Here is a 15589-nt window from a genome sequence, read left to right as displayed (position 1 = left end):
TTTGTTGATATACAAAATAGTTGTATGCAAAATGCAACCTCCCCTGTCTGAACAACCTCTGCTGTGGTGTTTGTTGGTGGAGGAAGGTGTTATGGATAGGGTTGAGAGTCCATGATATAATGTCTGAGATGTTGGTGCTGGTGTGGGTCAATTAAGATATGCTAGCTCACATTATCTGTTTCAGTTTGTTTACATATTTTCCCATTATGTTGTAGGATTTGTTATTCCAATTTATGATTGCTTGCTTATGCAATTTGCATAATTTGAGAGATGAATCTGATTGAATTGCAGTTATCATGATAATTCATTTGCAATTTCTAAGGCTCTGCATATAGCTAATAAGATCAACTCTTCATCAACATTCCATGTATTGGAAGCCTTTTTCCACCATCAGGTACATTGTGAATCTCCTACATCGGTTCTTGATCTTATAATTCATGAAATCTTGTGTGTGGTTCTTTTTTTTCAAGCGCGGTTGTGTAGTATAAAGCTCGAATTACTTAGTTGAAGATTGCAATGCTGCATAACATGCTAATTGCACTTGAGATTGATTGATTGATTGAAAATTAAAACAGGAACTGTTTTATGGGAATGTGACATTTAACAAGTCTAAAGCAGCTGTGAGGGAGCGTATAGCGGACTTCGCAGCAAAGGCCCTTGGATCGTTGTCGTATTGTTCTGCAGTCAAATCCGGCTTCAACGACATGAATTATATGTAAAACATCGTTGTTGACATGAATTATATGTAAAACGTTGTTGTTGACATGATTTATATGTAAAACGTTGTTGTTGACATAAATAATATAGGTCGTTGACATGAAAATATTCGTTGTTGACATTAATTATTTGTAAAATGTTGTTGTTGACATAATAGTTCACATAAATAACGTTTGCTGTTGACATCGTGGTTCCCATAAATAAAATTTGTTGTTGACATCATAGTTGACATAAATAATGTTCGATGTTGACATTGTAGTTGACATAATGTCTCCGTAGTTGACATCGCGAAAATGACAATTATGCCCCCTAGTTGACATAATGTTTGAGTAGTTGACATTGCGCGAAAATTGTGAATGAGTGGCTGAAAATTGTTGACATTTGGTTATAAGTTGTTGACATTTTAATACAAGTTGTCAGATTTGCCTCTGTGCTACTCGCTGATGAGGGCGTCCAGGCTGCCCCAGTCCTGCCTGGAGGGGTAATTACAATTACAATTCATGTTTTTAAGGTTAATTACAATTAAAAATCATGTCAACTATATATACTAGTCATGCCAACAACTAATATAATTATGTCAACCATGGTGCATATCGTGTCAACGGTACATACAAGTCATGTCAACTACGGTACATATCGTGTCAACTACACGTACAAACCATGTCAACTATGTTACACACTATGTCAACTACACGTACAAGCCATGTCAACTATACATAGAAACCATGTCAACAACAATTATAAGTCATGTCATCTACACGTACAAGCCATGTCTACAACAATCAGAGTTGTTTTTTAGTTGTTAACATATACTAAAAGTTATTGACATTATCTTATTAGTTGTTGATATTTGATTTTGCTCTCTAATGACATCTATCTTATAATTTTCTTTATTAATTATAATATTTGTTTTCTGAGTTGTTGACACTTTATACAAGCTGTTGACATTTGGTTATAGGTTGTTGACATTTCAATACAATTTGTTGAACTGATAAACATTTGATATAACTGCTAAGTTTAAAATTCAGAATCCACAATAATAGTTTTAAAACCCATCCAACTACATAATTTAAGATTACTAACACATGGAGATGTAGTCATATAATTTAAGATTACTTAAACATATAATTTAATTATGCTCAATTATAATTCATGTTTTTAAGGTTAGTTACAGTTAAAAATCATGTCAACTATATATACTAGTCATGTCAACAACTAATATAATTATGTCAACTATGGTGCATATCGTGTCAACGGCACATACAAGTCATGTCAACTACGGTACATATCGTGTCAACTACACGTACAAGCCATGTCAACTATGTTACATACTATGTCAACTACACATAGAACCATGTTAACAACAATTATAAGTCATGTCAACAACAATTATAAGTCATGTCAACTACACATAGAACCATGTCAACAACAATTATAAGCCATGTCAACTACACATAGAAACCATGTCAACAACAATTATAAGTCATGTCAACAACACGTACAAATCATGTCGACAACAATTATAACCAAATGTCAACTACACTTTCAAGCCATGTCAACAAAAATTCAGTCATTTTATAAAAACAATACACTATTTAATCTTAGTTATAGTTATTTTATTTTAACAATATTCTCTTCTTTCTCTTTCCCTTTCTCCTGTTGTTTTTCTTTGTTCCTTTCAACTTGTGCGTCATCCATTGGGCCTGCAGCGGGTGGTGAGATAGGAGAGGCTGATTCATTGGATCACCCCTTTAGGATCATAACCTGGCGATGTAGGGATATTTTCTCTGTTTCTTTCTTCTGCATACTGCTTGTAAATTAGTTCTACAATGTTAGTATATAAACTGTAGGAGTAATCTAATGTCAACTCATAGAAACATATGTAAACAAAATGATGTACTTACTTCATCAAAGAAATGTCCAAATTTAAAATTTGGAAATTCAGTCAAATCTTCAAGAACTTCCTTTTCTTTTTCAGCAATAACTATTGATTCAGATATTGTTTTCCAGTGATCAAAAGTATCAGGCTTGTCTTGAAGGAACGTCTTGGACAAATGAAGAAACTTGTCGGCCACAGATTCAAGTGGAGTCGTTTGGCTTCCAAGTGCAGATCTAGCCATATCATACACCAATCCAAATAAAAATTTAGATTTGATGTGTGAGGGAGCTTCTTTAAGGACCTTGACAAGATTGATCTTCCCGTAATTCATGTGATTAATGGTTTTCACTACATTCTGTATGAATTCTTTTGGGAGTAGGTTTTGGGAAGACCCAACACCACTGTCATCAACATCAGGCATTTGTTGTTGAGGCACTTGTTCTTCCTCAATGGACCCAACTTCACCGCCAACGACTGCCTTTCTCTCCACCACAATATCATCTCCCGTCTCCTCCCCCATTACATCATCTGGTCCAAAACATACAGTATATATATATGTACCACATCATTCATTCATTCATTCATTTATTCATTCAGAAAAACGCTTCATATTTTGGAACGGAGTGGAGCCACGGCTGTGCCTCACCGAATCACACATCATCAAAGAGCTTCTGTCCAAATACAGCAGCCTCTCCGTGAAATCCTGGCTCCAGCAGCAGTGCTCCAAGCATTTCACCGGCCGCGGCCTCTTGATGGCAAACGGCAACGACTGGTACCACCAGCACCATATCAACAGTCAACAATCAATTAGTGAAATCGATCCTGTTTATAATGTGAATATAACTATGTCAACAGTCATTCAAACAAGCATACACTATGTCAATATCTTGTTTATAATGCACAGTCTAATTAGTGAAATTGATCCTGTTTATAATGTGAATATAACTATGTCAACAGCCATTCAAACAAACATACACTATGTCAACAATATACAATATCATGTTAACAGATGTATACTTTTATAGCTATGTCAATAGCTATTGAATAAAATGTCAATAATCTTAAAAATTTAAACAAATCCTTAACTGGAAGGTGATGCTTGATGTTCTCTGATATTCAATTGCGCTTCTTCAATTGCTAATCAACAAAAAAAATCATCAGAAATTGAATTCATAAGAAAACTGATTATTCTAGTATTAATCACATCAAAATCATACTACTAATGAAATCGAATAAGGAAAATCCCCCCAAAATCAAGGAAAATCAGAGAAATCATCCACAATTCCACATCGATGTCGCAACTAGATCGGCCCCAAATTCTGGGAGGTAAATTGCGACGAATTTATTTTTGTCAAATTTAGCAGGAATGTCAAATTCTCAATCATCCACAACTTCCGATTCTACCATCGCTAATCAACAAAAAAAATTAGCAGGAATCGAATTCATAAAAAACGAAATCCAGATGTGTTTTAATACACCAAAATCGAAGCAATATACTTAAAATTTGAATCAATTTCTTAACCTGAAGAAGTCGCTTCAACCGTCGCCGATTTGGAATGCCTATTCTCTTCGATCGCTGCTTCAGCCAATTCTGCTTCAATCGATGTTTCAACCGATTCTTTTCGATTTTGCTCTTCTATCGTCATTGTAGAAAACTCTGTTTGAATGTTTACGGTTTGAATTTTGAAGATCAGCGAGATTTTGCAGATTTTGAAGGGGTTCGAATTGTATGAATTGTATGAAGATTTGAAGATTTTTCAGCAGAGAGGTTTTAAGAAATTGGATTGAAATACGTTTTTATGTTTTAAGTTTTTTAATTAATGAAATTATAATTATACCCCCTTATTGACATAATGTGGTATTTGTTGACATTTTGTTAATCTTGTGGATTAGTGGCCCATATTGCATCTCATTTCTCAATTTAGCTAAATAATCTCAACCTAACAAGACCCTTATTATTCATGTTAACAACATTAAAAAATATTATACTCGGGCTATATTTTATGTATTATAATAATTCGGACATATCATGATAACATATTTTTGGATTTTTACGTAAAATATTAGTTTTTGAAATTTGGTTCCACATTTTTTATGGTGTGATTTGATTTTGAAAAATCAAATATAACGATAAACAAATTATTTTTATATTACTATTATTATTATTTTGAAATTTGGTTCCACCTCTTTAATCATGTTTATCGTTCTTTTACTTTTATTTGATGATAGCAATTACTATATTTTTTCCCTAATTTTAATAAATATGATCAGCGTATTTTTTTTATTATTAATTTAATTACCTTCCATTTTATATTAATGGATTAAATTTCTTAAAAAAACCTTGAGTTTCTGTTAGTTATTCTCGCTAATGTTAAACAAGATCTATAACAACTACAACAACATGGGATAGTTGATGATAATTCCGACAAGATTGAAATTGATGAAAAAGAAATTAAAGATGATCTCAGATTATGAAAATATATTGATAGTTTTGATGTGAATATTTTGTATCGTACACATAAGAGCCAATTATAAGATAGATATATTTCATTTGTAATGTATTTTTATTAAAAAAATATATATTTAAATATTATTATATTTATTTTCTCGTTCGATCCCACGATTTTTAATTCCTGGATCCGCCATTGGTTAAAAATATGGAAAATAATATGTTTCGCAATTATTAAAATTCTCATGTTTGGTGAAATTATATGAAAATAAAAAAAGGAAACTGATTCAGAAAACATGGAAAGCTACGTAGTAATTTAAGGATTCTTTTTCATCCCTTAAACCCAATGATTAAATTTTAAAAACGGTTATCTTTCGATCATCTCTCTTTCTCTCTCTCTCCATATCCATATGTATCAATACTAGAATCGTACTCCCTCTCCCTCTGTTCCATTCATGTGATACATTTTTTTTCGCACGTATTTTTGAAAAATTATAATAAATACATAATTAAAATGGAAAGAAAGTACAATAATAGAGAAAATAATGTAGAGAGTGCGAAAAAGAAATGTGTCACATGAAATGAGACGGGGAAAAATATAACTATATTGTCGCTTTTTTATGTTAAGTTTGATATTTAGTTTCTTGTATATATGAATTATTCATTGTTAAAAATTCCATGGTTTTCTATTTTAAAATTCGAAAACTATAGTTTTAATATCCTATCATGTTTCCAAATGCAATAATATCATCAATCATATTCTCTTAATCATTTTTCGAGGAATCATAAATCCATAAATTATAATCTTAGAAATCACAATCCTAGAAATCATAATGCTAATAATTATTTTTCTTAACAACTATACTTTCCAGCCAAACAAACATAAAAGAAAATTTTGGCTGACGCTAAAATATACGAAGAGAATTGAAGTACAAAAGAAACTATGTCCAAAAACTTCTTATCAAGGATAATACGAACATTTCAAGAAATAAAAAACCTGGCCTCTCAAGTTCATCGATTCAAAATTAGAACCAGCAAAAATACAAGAGAAAAAAAAAATCAAAGTTATAACTAGTGTGGTGTGACCTGCACTTCCAGCCGTTATGTAAGAAAAAAAAACCATGCATCCATATGTTTAGAAGCACTTCCTATGCACAATTGATGGACCAGACTCATCATATTCAGCCTTTGCAATCCACATCTGCAACGAAGACCACATATAAATTTCGACTAGATTACAAAAAAACAAGTGTTTAAAGATGTGCAGCTAACCTGTTGGAAAGTGCTGAGGGATGCCAAGATGGAGCCTCCAATCCAGACACTGTATTTCCTTTCGGGAGGCGCAACGACCTTGATCTTCATGCTACTTGGAGCGAGGGCCGTGATTTCCTTGCTCATTCTGTCAGCAATACCGGTGAACATGGTTGTACCACCACTGAGTACTATGTTTCCATACAAGTCCTTCCTAATATCCACATCACACTTCATGATGGAGTTGTATGTGGTCTCGTGGACACCAGCAGCTTCCATGCCTATCAGTGCGGGCTGGAAGAGGACCTCAGGGCACCTGAAGCGCTCGTTTCCAATGGTGATCACCTGCCCATCAGGCAACTCAAAGCTCTTCTCCACGGAAGAGCTAGTCTTTGCAGTGTCGAGCTCCTGCTCGTAATCCAGGGCAATGTAAGACAACTTTTCCTTCATGTCTCTCACAATTTCACGCTCTGCTGAGGTGGTAAAAGAGTAACCGCGCTCAGTGAGAATTTTCATCAGGTATTCAGTAAGGTCACGCCCAGCCAAATCGAGACGAAGAATGGCATGTGGTAGTGAGTACCCCTCATAGATGGGGACAGTGTGACTGACACCATCACCAGAATCCAGCACAATACCTTCACAAGAAAGATAACAAAATTCTATATGTTATCAACATTTATATCAATTTACATACTGATTAGTTGATACAAGATGCTCACCAGTAGTGCGACCACTGGCATACAGAGACAGAACAGCCTGAATGGCGACATACATAGCAGGAGCGTTAAATGTCTCGAACATAATCTGAGTCATCTTCTCTCTGTTAGCCTTAGGGTTGAGTGGAGCCTCAGTCAGGAGAACAGGGTGCTCCTCAGGGGCAACACGTAGCTCGTTATAGAACGTGTGATGCCAGATCTTCTCCATATCGTCCCAGTTGTTCACAATGCCATGCTCAATCGGGTACTTGAGAGTTAAAATACCTCTCTTCGACTGAGCCTCATCGCCCACATATGCATCTTTCTGGCCCATGCCCACCATCACACCGGTATGACGGGGCCGACCAACAATGCTAGGAAACACAGCTCGTGGGGCATCATCTCCAGCAAATCCAGCCTAAGCCACAAAATGATTTAAACAATCAGATCAAATCAAAGGCCAGAAAGCAGACTACAAACAACAAATTTATGATAAATAATATACCTTGACCATTCCAGTTCCATTGTCGCAGACGAGTGGCTGAATGTCCTCTCCATCTGCCATTTTGCACTAGTTCTAATACTAAGAAAGTAGCTTCAATTAGCACAATCTGTGATTCATAAATCGTATAATGTGTTTATCCGCAATTTAAAATTATTCCAGGATCCTGTTTTCAACTGATATGAGGAATTTTTTTCATTTCCCACTAAAATACAGAACCAACCTTATGAGCAGCCATCATTAATGCAACAATGATAATAAAAGACACTGGTTTGTTTTGGTCATTGAAAACATAAACAAAGGTATTTTTGGCAATTGAAACAAATAAACAGGACTAAATAACATAGCAACGTCAATAATGTGGATTATACAAACAATGAAAATATCATTTCCAACTAAAAACATTCAATTCCTGTGCATATGAGAATTGAAAAGGAGATTTGTATCATCCATGACGATCGTCCAATATAAATTCACGAATAAACTTCATCAGTTAATAATTAAAACTAAATCCAACGCCTATTGCATATTTCCTATTGGTAACTTATAAATATCCTTGATCAGAACTCGAATTTAATGCGTTTCATAAACAAAAAAAAAAGCAAAGGATTCACAAAATACATGTCTCGAAATTAATAACTCTAAGCATGCAGATCCGATACATCGAATTGAAAAAAAAGAGAAAAAGGAGTACCACCAAATCCAAATGATTAGGAAGAGAAAGAATGCATGAGACGAGGCGATCGAAATGAAAATCTAATGAAAGCGAAACGTACCTTCGGAAATGCAGGAATTGCAGAGAAAGAGAGAGTCGCGCGATGAATTAGTTGCTCGTTCAGTGTTGGAAGAGAGAGAGAAGGAAGTTGAGGAATTATATGAAGCGAATGCGGAAATGTGGGACGTTGGATTAAAACAGTCTAGATCTACGGTTAAGCTGACACGTTGTGGGCCACGCATATTTTGTTATATTCCAATTAATATTTCTTTTAATATAGTACGAGTACTTAGAGATGCCTGAGGTTTTCGGTTCCGGCGGTTAACCGCGGAACCGGAACCGCTATATTTTGAACCGTGGGCTGGTTCCGATTTTAAATTTTACGAACCGAAACCGTGCCGAAACCGTCGGTTCTGGACGGTTCCAAACCGGAACAGTAAAAAACGGTCGAAACCCCGTGTAACCGAGCCGGAACCGCGAAAAACCGCCGAAAACCGGTGGTTCGGAACTGTGAAAAACCACTGGAAAACCGGCGGTTCCAAACCGGAACCGTGAAATAGCCTCACGGTTTGGTTCCGGTTCCACATTTCCCGAAACCGGAACCGGTGGTTTACGAACCATGGGCATGTCTACGGGTACTACATATTCCAAAGAAATTAAAATGTTACTTGTATCGACTTTCTTACTATTAATCCCTCCGTAGTAATTTGACGCAGTAGTTGAAAATAAGTAGGCTAAGTAGGTGACCGAAATAAGTAGTCTTGAATTAAAAGCAAATTGTAGAGTACTGCATTTATTTATAAGTAATTAGTGTTAACCCACATGCAATGCACGACGGTATATTTTTTTTATCATACCGTTTTAAATTATTAATTGATTAAACTAAATAAAAAAATAACATAATTATATAATATTTCAGAATAGAAAAATATATTATATAATAATAATTCAATAAATATGCTTCTCAATTCATTTTACACCTAAAGACATAAATTAAACATATTTGAAATGGAATCAAGACAAACACAATTATTTAGACAACGATGAAGAGACTATAAGTGTTGACACTTTTGAAAAATATGTTTAAAACAATCCTTCATATTTCTCTACTAAAAATAATGTAAATCACACTTTTAACACAATAATAAATCGATAACTCATATGACCATAAAAAAATTCAAATGATAAACTACACAAAAACATGACAGTAATTGGTTGAATTAACACTATTATATGAATGAATAATGATAGTCCTTTTCCTTTTGAACGTTGAAACGTTTATCTTTATTTATTGCACTTTTAGACGCGGCTTGTTGGTACATGAAACATCTATACTATTTTTTACGTTACTGTACAATTCTCAATACTGCAAATTTTCTTTTTGTAAAAATATACTTAATATAATATATATTTTTACTCTGCATGATCACCTATAGATAAGATAATTAGATTCTTTATATAAATTCAGTTCTATCCCTGAACAATTAATGCTAAATCCTAATTTCAACAATATTATTATTAGTAAACCAAAATTTGGTAGTAGACTATTTTATTATTTGAAAATTGTTTGATCAACTCGATTTTGATAGATTTAATTATCTCACTACAAATATACTCCCTCTGTCCCATTAAAAATGCAACGTTTTCCTTTTTTGGTTGTCCCATTAAAAATGAAACGTTTCCTTAAATGGAAACAACTCTATCTCTACTTTTTCATCTCTCTTACTTTACTCTCTCTTCATTAACTCACAAAACAACACTACATAAAATCCCGTGCCGATTCTCAAATATTGCATTTTAAGTGGGACGGAGGGAGTACATATGTAATACCCGCACCTTTATTATCTTTTCGTTATGTTCATGTCGAACTAGAGATTTATTTCTCTCTTGTTTTCGTTGTGATATGGAGTTCATTACATTTCGTTAATGCTTAACGTCGTAATTTGTAAAATAAAGATTTAAAGATAATTGGATGAACAAAGAAAACAAAACAATGTATATATATAATAGAAATAAATGAAAGTGTACAAGGATATGAAGATGTATATCCCAAGACCCGGACTAAGGGTGTTCGAAAACATAGGACATTAACCTATATGATCATCACATATATGAAATTGTTGAAGAAAATACGGGATACTATATTATTACGAAGGAATGCTACTGGGCCTCGTTCCACCAGCCCAACCTTCGAGAAACCACGCCCCTATCCGCACAGCCGTCGAGCCAGGCAGCGAACACGAAGGCCCGAGGCAGCGAGCCTTCTCGGACAGCAGCTTGACAGCCGAGGACTTGCAGATTCTCCTGCAAAGTAAAAACAAATATTAGTTCTAAGAGAACAAAGGAAATTAATGAAAGCTTCAATTGTGGGAAAGGAGACAACCCTTTTTTTTGCTAGAGGACCAAGACTTACCCAAAAGGGTAAGCCAATGTCTGCCTTCCACCCTTTTCCAGCGGCCTCTGCAACTCCACCTTGTACCACTATGAAACCAAACAGAAATCATTAATTTGGGAGTACTTGGATGCAGGCATAAAACCAAAGATTCTTAATTAAGAGTGGCAAGGAATAAAAAAAAGAGAGATTTGCTGCAAGAAGAAAACAAGGCAATACAACAGTTTCAATTAAGGTCTCACGAGTACACATTCTGTCTATTTAAAGACCCTCCACACCGCCTATGAACTCCTTCACACACACAACAAATCCAGCAAATTTCTTTGAAAAAAATTTGAGAGTGAAATTCTGGGAAAAGAGGGCAGTGAGCGAGCTAAGATCAGGAGCACTCCATCCCTCCTTTTGGTCCCTTTCACCACAACAGGTAAATCATCAACACCCTCCATGTCACTCCTTTTCATCCATGTAGAACACCACAACACAATCTTGTTTAAGCACAAGGAAACCACTTAATAATCTAACAACATAATGAAACAAGGAAAACAATAGGCTGCTGCTTTTACCTAAACCTCAGTAGCAACCCCATAGCTAACCCTCACCCCTATGTTTTTGAATCATGAATGCAAGTTACGGAATTCTAGTTCACTTCACACATTAGAGCAAGCACAAGAACGATAGGCTTAGGCCCTTTTTCTCGCCCAGCAGTTTTCACGAATTGCCTCAGCTATGCAACTCATGTTTAAGAACAAAAACTGACTCACCCTCATTAAGAATTGAAGTAAATAAAAGGGGAAATAAGCAAAGACCGAAGACTTAGCTTTAGGCCGGCCACCGAACGGCTACCCGGCGACGAGCGAGCTTCGACGGAATCAGGAAGTCTCGGCAGATCACGGGACAGCAGCGGCTGCTCCACCGCATCGGGGAGCGGCGAGGCCTCAGCCGTACTGCGACGGCGGAACTTGCTGGCACGAGCCGCCGGAGACTCCGTGACGTCGAGGAGCTGGAGCCGGCGGTGCTCCGGCGACCCAGCTGAGCGGCGTTGTAGACGAGACGAAGGGGGGAAGATGAGAGGCGCTGCTTCTCGACCCTTGCGACTTAGAGAGAAGAGAGGGACGCCGCCGGAGGCAGCGGCGAGAGGCGGCGTGAACAGAGGCGCCGCCGGATTTCTCTTCAAAGCTAGGGTTGGGTGTGTTGTTGAATTGGGGATTTTGTGATTGATGAGAGAGAGAGGCCGATGGTTTAGGGAAGGGAGTAGTTGGGCTTCTTTTTTTTAGTTGTTGGGCCTCTTGATTTATTTTTTGTGTTTGGGCTAGTGATAAGTATTAATTTGGGCCACTAAATTAAATAGAGTATGGACCAAGATTAAATAATTGGGCCGAGGATTTTTTTTTTCTTTTTTTTGTTGGATTGGAATTTAATTTAAGGACTTGAGTCGGAGCTCAATTAATTAATTTCCAAATAATTTATCCAGTTTCCGAAGATGGAAAAATGTTAAAGTAAGATGTGAAAGCCGACCGGCGACGCCCCGCGACGCACCTTAAGAAAATTCAAAGAAAAGATTTGACAAGGGATTTTTTTTTAAAGAATCCATACTTTATTAAATGCTCAAGTTTTTGTTTTCAAGAAAAATAGAACTTTCCGGATCTTAGCTTAAGTGCTCGAATAATTTATGGTACGAAATGATGAATAGACCTCGAGTCTATTTTAGTGCTTGAATAAAATATATAGGAGGTAACGCTCTTTCGTTAAACGAATAATTGGTAGACCTCCACACCAAACTAAATCGCAAGATTTATTTAGTGCTCAAGGACTTCTTATGAATTAAGGAAAAAGGAATAAAATGATCACGCACTTAGGATGCATTCATGTTTAAGCTTAATGGATATCTCAAAATCTAATTAAGTATCTTTTATTTCCTAAAGGGACGTCTTCACGCGTCGTCTAAGGCCAAGTTAAAGAACTTACGGATAGAGATTTTTGCTTTGAGGTGGGCATTCTTTTAAAACGTGTTTTTAGTATGAAAATGTGATTCTTTGCTCAAGTATGTTGTCATGCCATGTTTTGTTTTATGATTACCTATCTGCTTGGCTATGCCAATTCAAGTTAAATCGAATTCGGGTCCCAGTAGGGCCGCAAACCCTACTCGGACTAGTGTACACATAAGGGGACCGTGAGCTAACAAAAGGGGTTGGCCGGTCCAGTGATCGTCGTGGAATGTGGCCACATTCCCGGTTCACATCAGTTTCAGATATGGTATATCTATGTTACGTGATTGCGCAATCAAAATCTTTACTAAAGGAAAAGTATTTTAGTGACTCGGGTCTTTTAAGTAAAACCCCGTGATCACTCAACTGTGGCATTGACAATTAAAGATAGAACCATTTTTGGCAATGTGCCCACTGAGTATATCAAATACTCAGCCCTGCATGTTATTTTTCAAATGTGCAGGTTGAACGTGGACGAGCAGGCGAAGGTGTTGGGACAGGCTTTTTAAATAAGAAGTTAGGTAGCCCAAAGTAGCATGTCTTCATACGTGCTATTTTGTCTTGGACTCTTCCGCTGCAAAACTTAGAATTTTGTACTAGAAAGCTATGAACTTAGTCTTGATACTCTGAACATGTTTTGACTACGTACCCATATGCCTTTGATACTTTTGATTTAAGTGATTTCATCCTTTTATTGTTGTCCCTTGATTATTGAGAATCGTTTAGTCGCGAAATAGCTACGCTCACTAGCACTAGGGAGTTGTGGTCGTGACAACATATTAAGCACCACTTATTGATTTATTGTAAGTGATAAAATATTATTTTTTGTGTGACACTGTTAAATTCTTTTTGTTAAATGCTCATTATCATGTTTAAAGATTTGTAACTGTTTACTCATTATAGTGCAGTAAAAATTAGTCAAAAAATTGAATAGTTTTTATTTATTGCATTACATCCCTTATATAAAATATTTATTCAAATCCTCTTAAAACTCTGCTTTTTATATATGTATAGTATAGATATAGATTTTATTAGAGCATCTCCAAAGGGAGAGGTATTTGGAGGGGTATATTCATATAATTACCACATTTATCTTTTCTCCATGAAAAATCATTCTCCAAGAGGAGAGGTTGTGACATCCATGACCTAAAACATACATCATTTTGCATATTAAAATATTTTTATTTAACATTGCATTTTTTTTCAGTGTTAATGTAACATCTCTGACCAAAGTGTCTTATATTTACATATTTAATTATACTAAATTTGTATAATAAATAATAATGTTTAATGTACTTATTAGAGAATAACATAATTAAACATTAATGTGTATATCACATTTCTCCCACGTAAACACACGTAATATATATATATATATAGGGATGTATTCAGGTCAGAACGCTAAGTATAAGTAAAACTCAAAACACTTGCAGTCCATTGGATCTTATGATCTAACGGTTAGATTAATGCCACGTGTCATCTAATGATGTAGAATTTTAGACTAATAATGTAGCTCGGATAATAATGTAGCATTTTGGTTTAATAATGTACAGTTTTAGTCTTACAATGTAAATTTCTAGCCTAATAATGTACCTCGGCTAATAATGTAGATTTTTAGTATGATAATGTAACTAATCACAACCATCCAATCTAATGATCCAAGGGCTGTGATTAGTGCTGTGTTTTACACTAAGATGCTGTAAGGACCCTAACACCGGGGTGTTAGGGTCCTTACAGCATCTTAGTGTAAAACACAGCACTAATCACAGCCCTTGGATCATTAGATTGGATGGTTGTGATTAGTTACATTATCATACTAAAAATCTACATTATTAGCCGAGGTACATTATTAGGCTAGAAATTTACATTGTAAGACTAAAACTGTACATTATTAAACCAAAATGCTACATTATTATCCGAGCTACATTATTAGTCTAAAATTCTACATCATTAGATGACACGTGGCATTAATCTAACCGTTAGATCATAAGATCCAATGGACTGCAAGTGTTTTGAGTTTTACTTATACTTAGCGTTCTGACCTGAATACATCCCTATCCCATTATCCACAAATTCACTCTTAAAAACTGAACCACCGAACCCTACCAAATTAGGGCTTTTAGATCTAGTTTTTATGGATAAGATACAGAAATTTATAAATTATTTTCGCCTTCATCACGAGCCTATTTTAATTCATCTGAAGGTAAATAAGTCATACTAACATGTTACGAAGATTTAACTTCGTTCCAGAATATATTACTTCATTCTAGTAGGTTTTTACTTCATTCTAGTAGGTTTGTACTTCATTCCAGTACGTAAATGTGGTTTCGCCGTCGCGTGCTGTTCTTTCTCTCTACAATATCTATCACCAACGTCATGGCGCTAATATGGTTTAATAAACACATGGAATGATGTAATAAATTATTGGAATGAAGTATGCGTAGAAGCATTTGAAGTCCTACGGAAATGAAGTAAAAATCTTATCCAATGAAGTAATAACGTTTCTGAATGAAGTAATAATCTCACTTGAATAAATTGCATTTTTAAATGTTAATCAAGCAAAAACCCACGTCAATGAATTTGAATGAAGCATATGTTGAATTATTTCAAAACCTATTGGAAACAAGTAAAAACATGTTGTAGTTTCAAGGTATTACGTACAGAATGAAGTAATAAACCTATATAATGAAGTAAAATGGGTTTGTAATGAAGCCGAAAAAATTTTCACAGCAACACGTCTCATCAAAAAAACTAGATCTAATGGCCCAGATTTGGTCTCTAGTTCGGTCTTTAAAATTGGTTCGACATTGATCACAACTCTATATATATATATATATATAGGGATGTATTCAGATTAATGTGTAAAAAATTTGTTAAAACACAAATCTAATCTTCATCCATTGATTTCTTCCATCCAATGGCCGATTTATATACCATGTGTAATTAATTAAATCAATTAAAAAATCAAAAAGGTCATAATAGGAAGATTATATTTATACCGTTA

The 15589-nt window shown here is 35.2% G+C and overlaps 1 protein-coding gene and 2 long non-coding RNA genes across 4 annotated transcripts; 1 reads left to right on the top strand and 2 right to left on the bottom strand.

Moving 5' to 3' along the window:
* Positions 1 to 5833: 5833 nt before the first annotated feature.
* LOC125188041 (actin-11-like) lies at positions 5834 to 8331 on the bottom strand. 2 transcript variants are annotated; one of them, XM_048084775.2, is made up of 5 exons: positions 8270 to 8331; positions 7497 to 7574; positions 7016 to 7409; positions 6318 to 6931; positions 5834 to 6246 (listed from the first exon to the last, which is right to left on the bottom strand). In XM_048084775.2, exons 2-5 carry the CDS (start codon positions 7554 to 7556, stop codon positions 6181 to 6183), a joined length of 1134 nt encoding a protein of 377 aa, XP_047940732.1. In that variant the 5' UTR covers positions 7557 to 7574; positions 8270 to 8331; the 3' UTR covers positions 5834 to 6180. The 2 variants fall into 2 exon arrangements, with proteins under 2 accessions (XP_047940732.1, XP_047940733.1); XM_048084776.2 differs by having other exon boundaries at positions 7497 to 7568; positions 8270 to 8327.
* Positions 8332 to 10181: 1850 nt separating this feature from the next.
* Positions 10182 to 11862, bottom strand: LOC125190495 (uncharacterized). The gene is made up of 2 exons (XR_007170929.2): positions 10592 to 11862; positions 10182 to 10512 (listed from the first exon to the last, which is right to left on the bottom strand). It is a non-coding gene; the product is annotated as an uncharacterized LOC125190495 (long non-coding RNA).
* Positions 11863 to 12520: 658 nt separating this feature from the next.
* On the top strand, positions 12521 to 13279 carry LOC148926322 (uncharacterized). The gene is made up of 2 exons (XR_016130233.1): positions 12521 to 12587; positions 13049 to 13279. It is a non-coding gene; the product is annotated as an uncharacterized LOC148926322 (long non-coding RNA).
* The last annotated feature ends 2310 nt before the right edge of the window (positions 13280 to 15589 follow it).

Source organism: Salvia hispanica, chromosome 5 (assembly GCF_029641045.1).
Source record: "Salvia hispanica isolate PSC_SH4W2 chromosome 5, Shi_PSC_v1, whole genome shotgun sequence".
NCBI lineage: Eukaryota > Viridiplantae > Streptophyta > Magnoliopsida > Lamiales > Lamiaceae > Salvia > Salvia hispanica.
Note: the sequence above shows the minus strand (reverse complement) of the source record. Positions and strands in the feature narration are given on the sequence as shown.

Bases quoted from the DNA above. Each gene is read 5' to 3' on its own strand.
- LOC125188041 (XM_048084775.2), bottom strand. From the start codon at position 7,556: ATGGCAGATGGAGAGGACATTCAGCCACTCGTCTGCGACAATGGAACT. The intron at 6,932-7,015 runs GTGAGCATCTTG...TTTCTTGTGAAG, and splicing joins TGCCAGTGGTCGCACTACTG to GTATTGTGCTGGATTCTGGT. The intron at 6,247-6,317 runs GTTAGCTGCACA...TCTTCGTTGCAG, and splicing joins CCCTCAGCACTTTCCAACAG to ATGTGGATTGCAAAGGCTGA.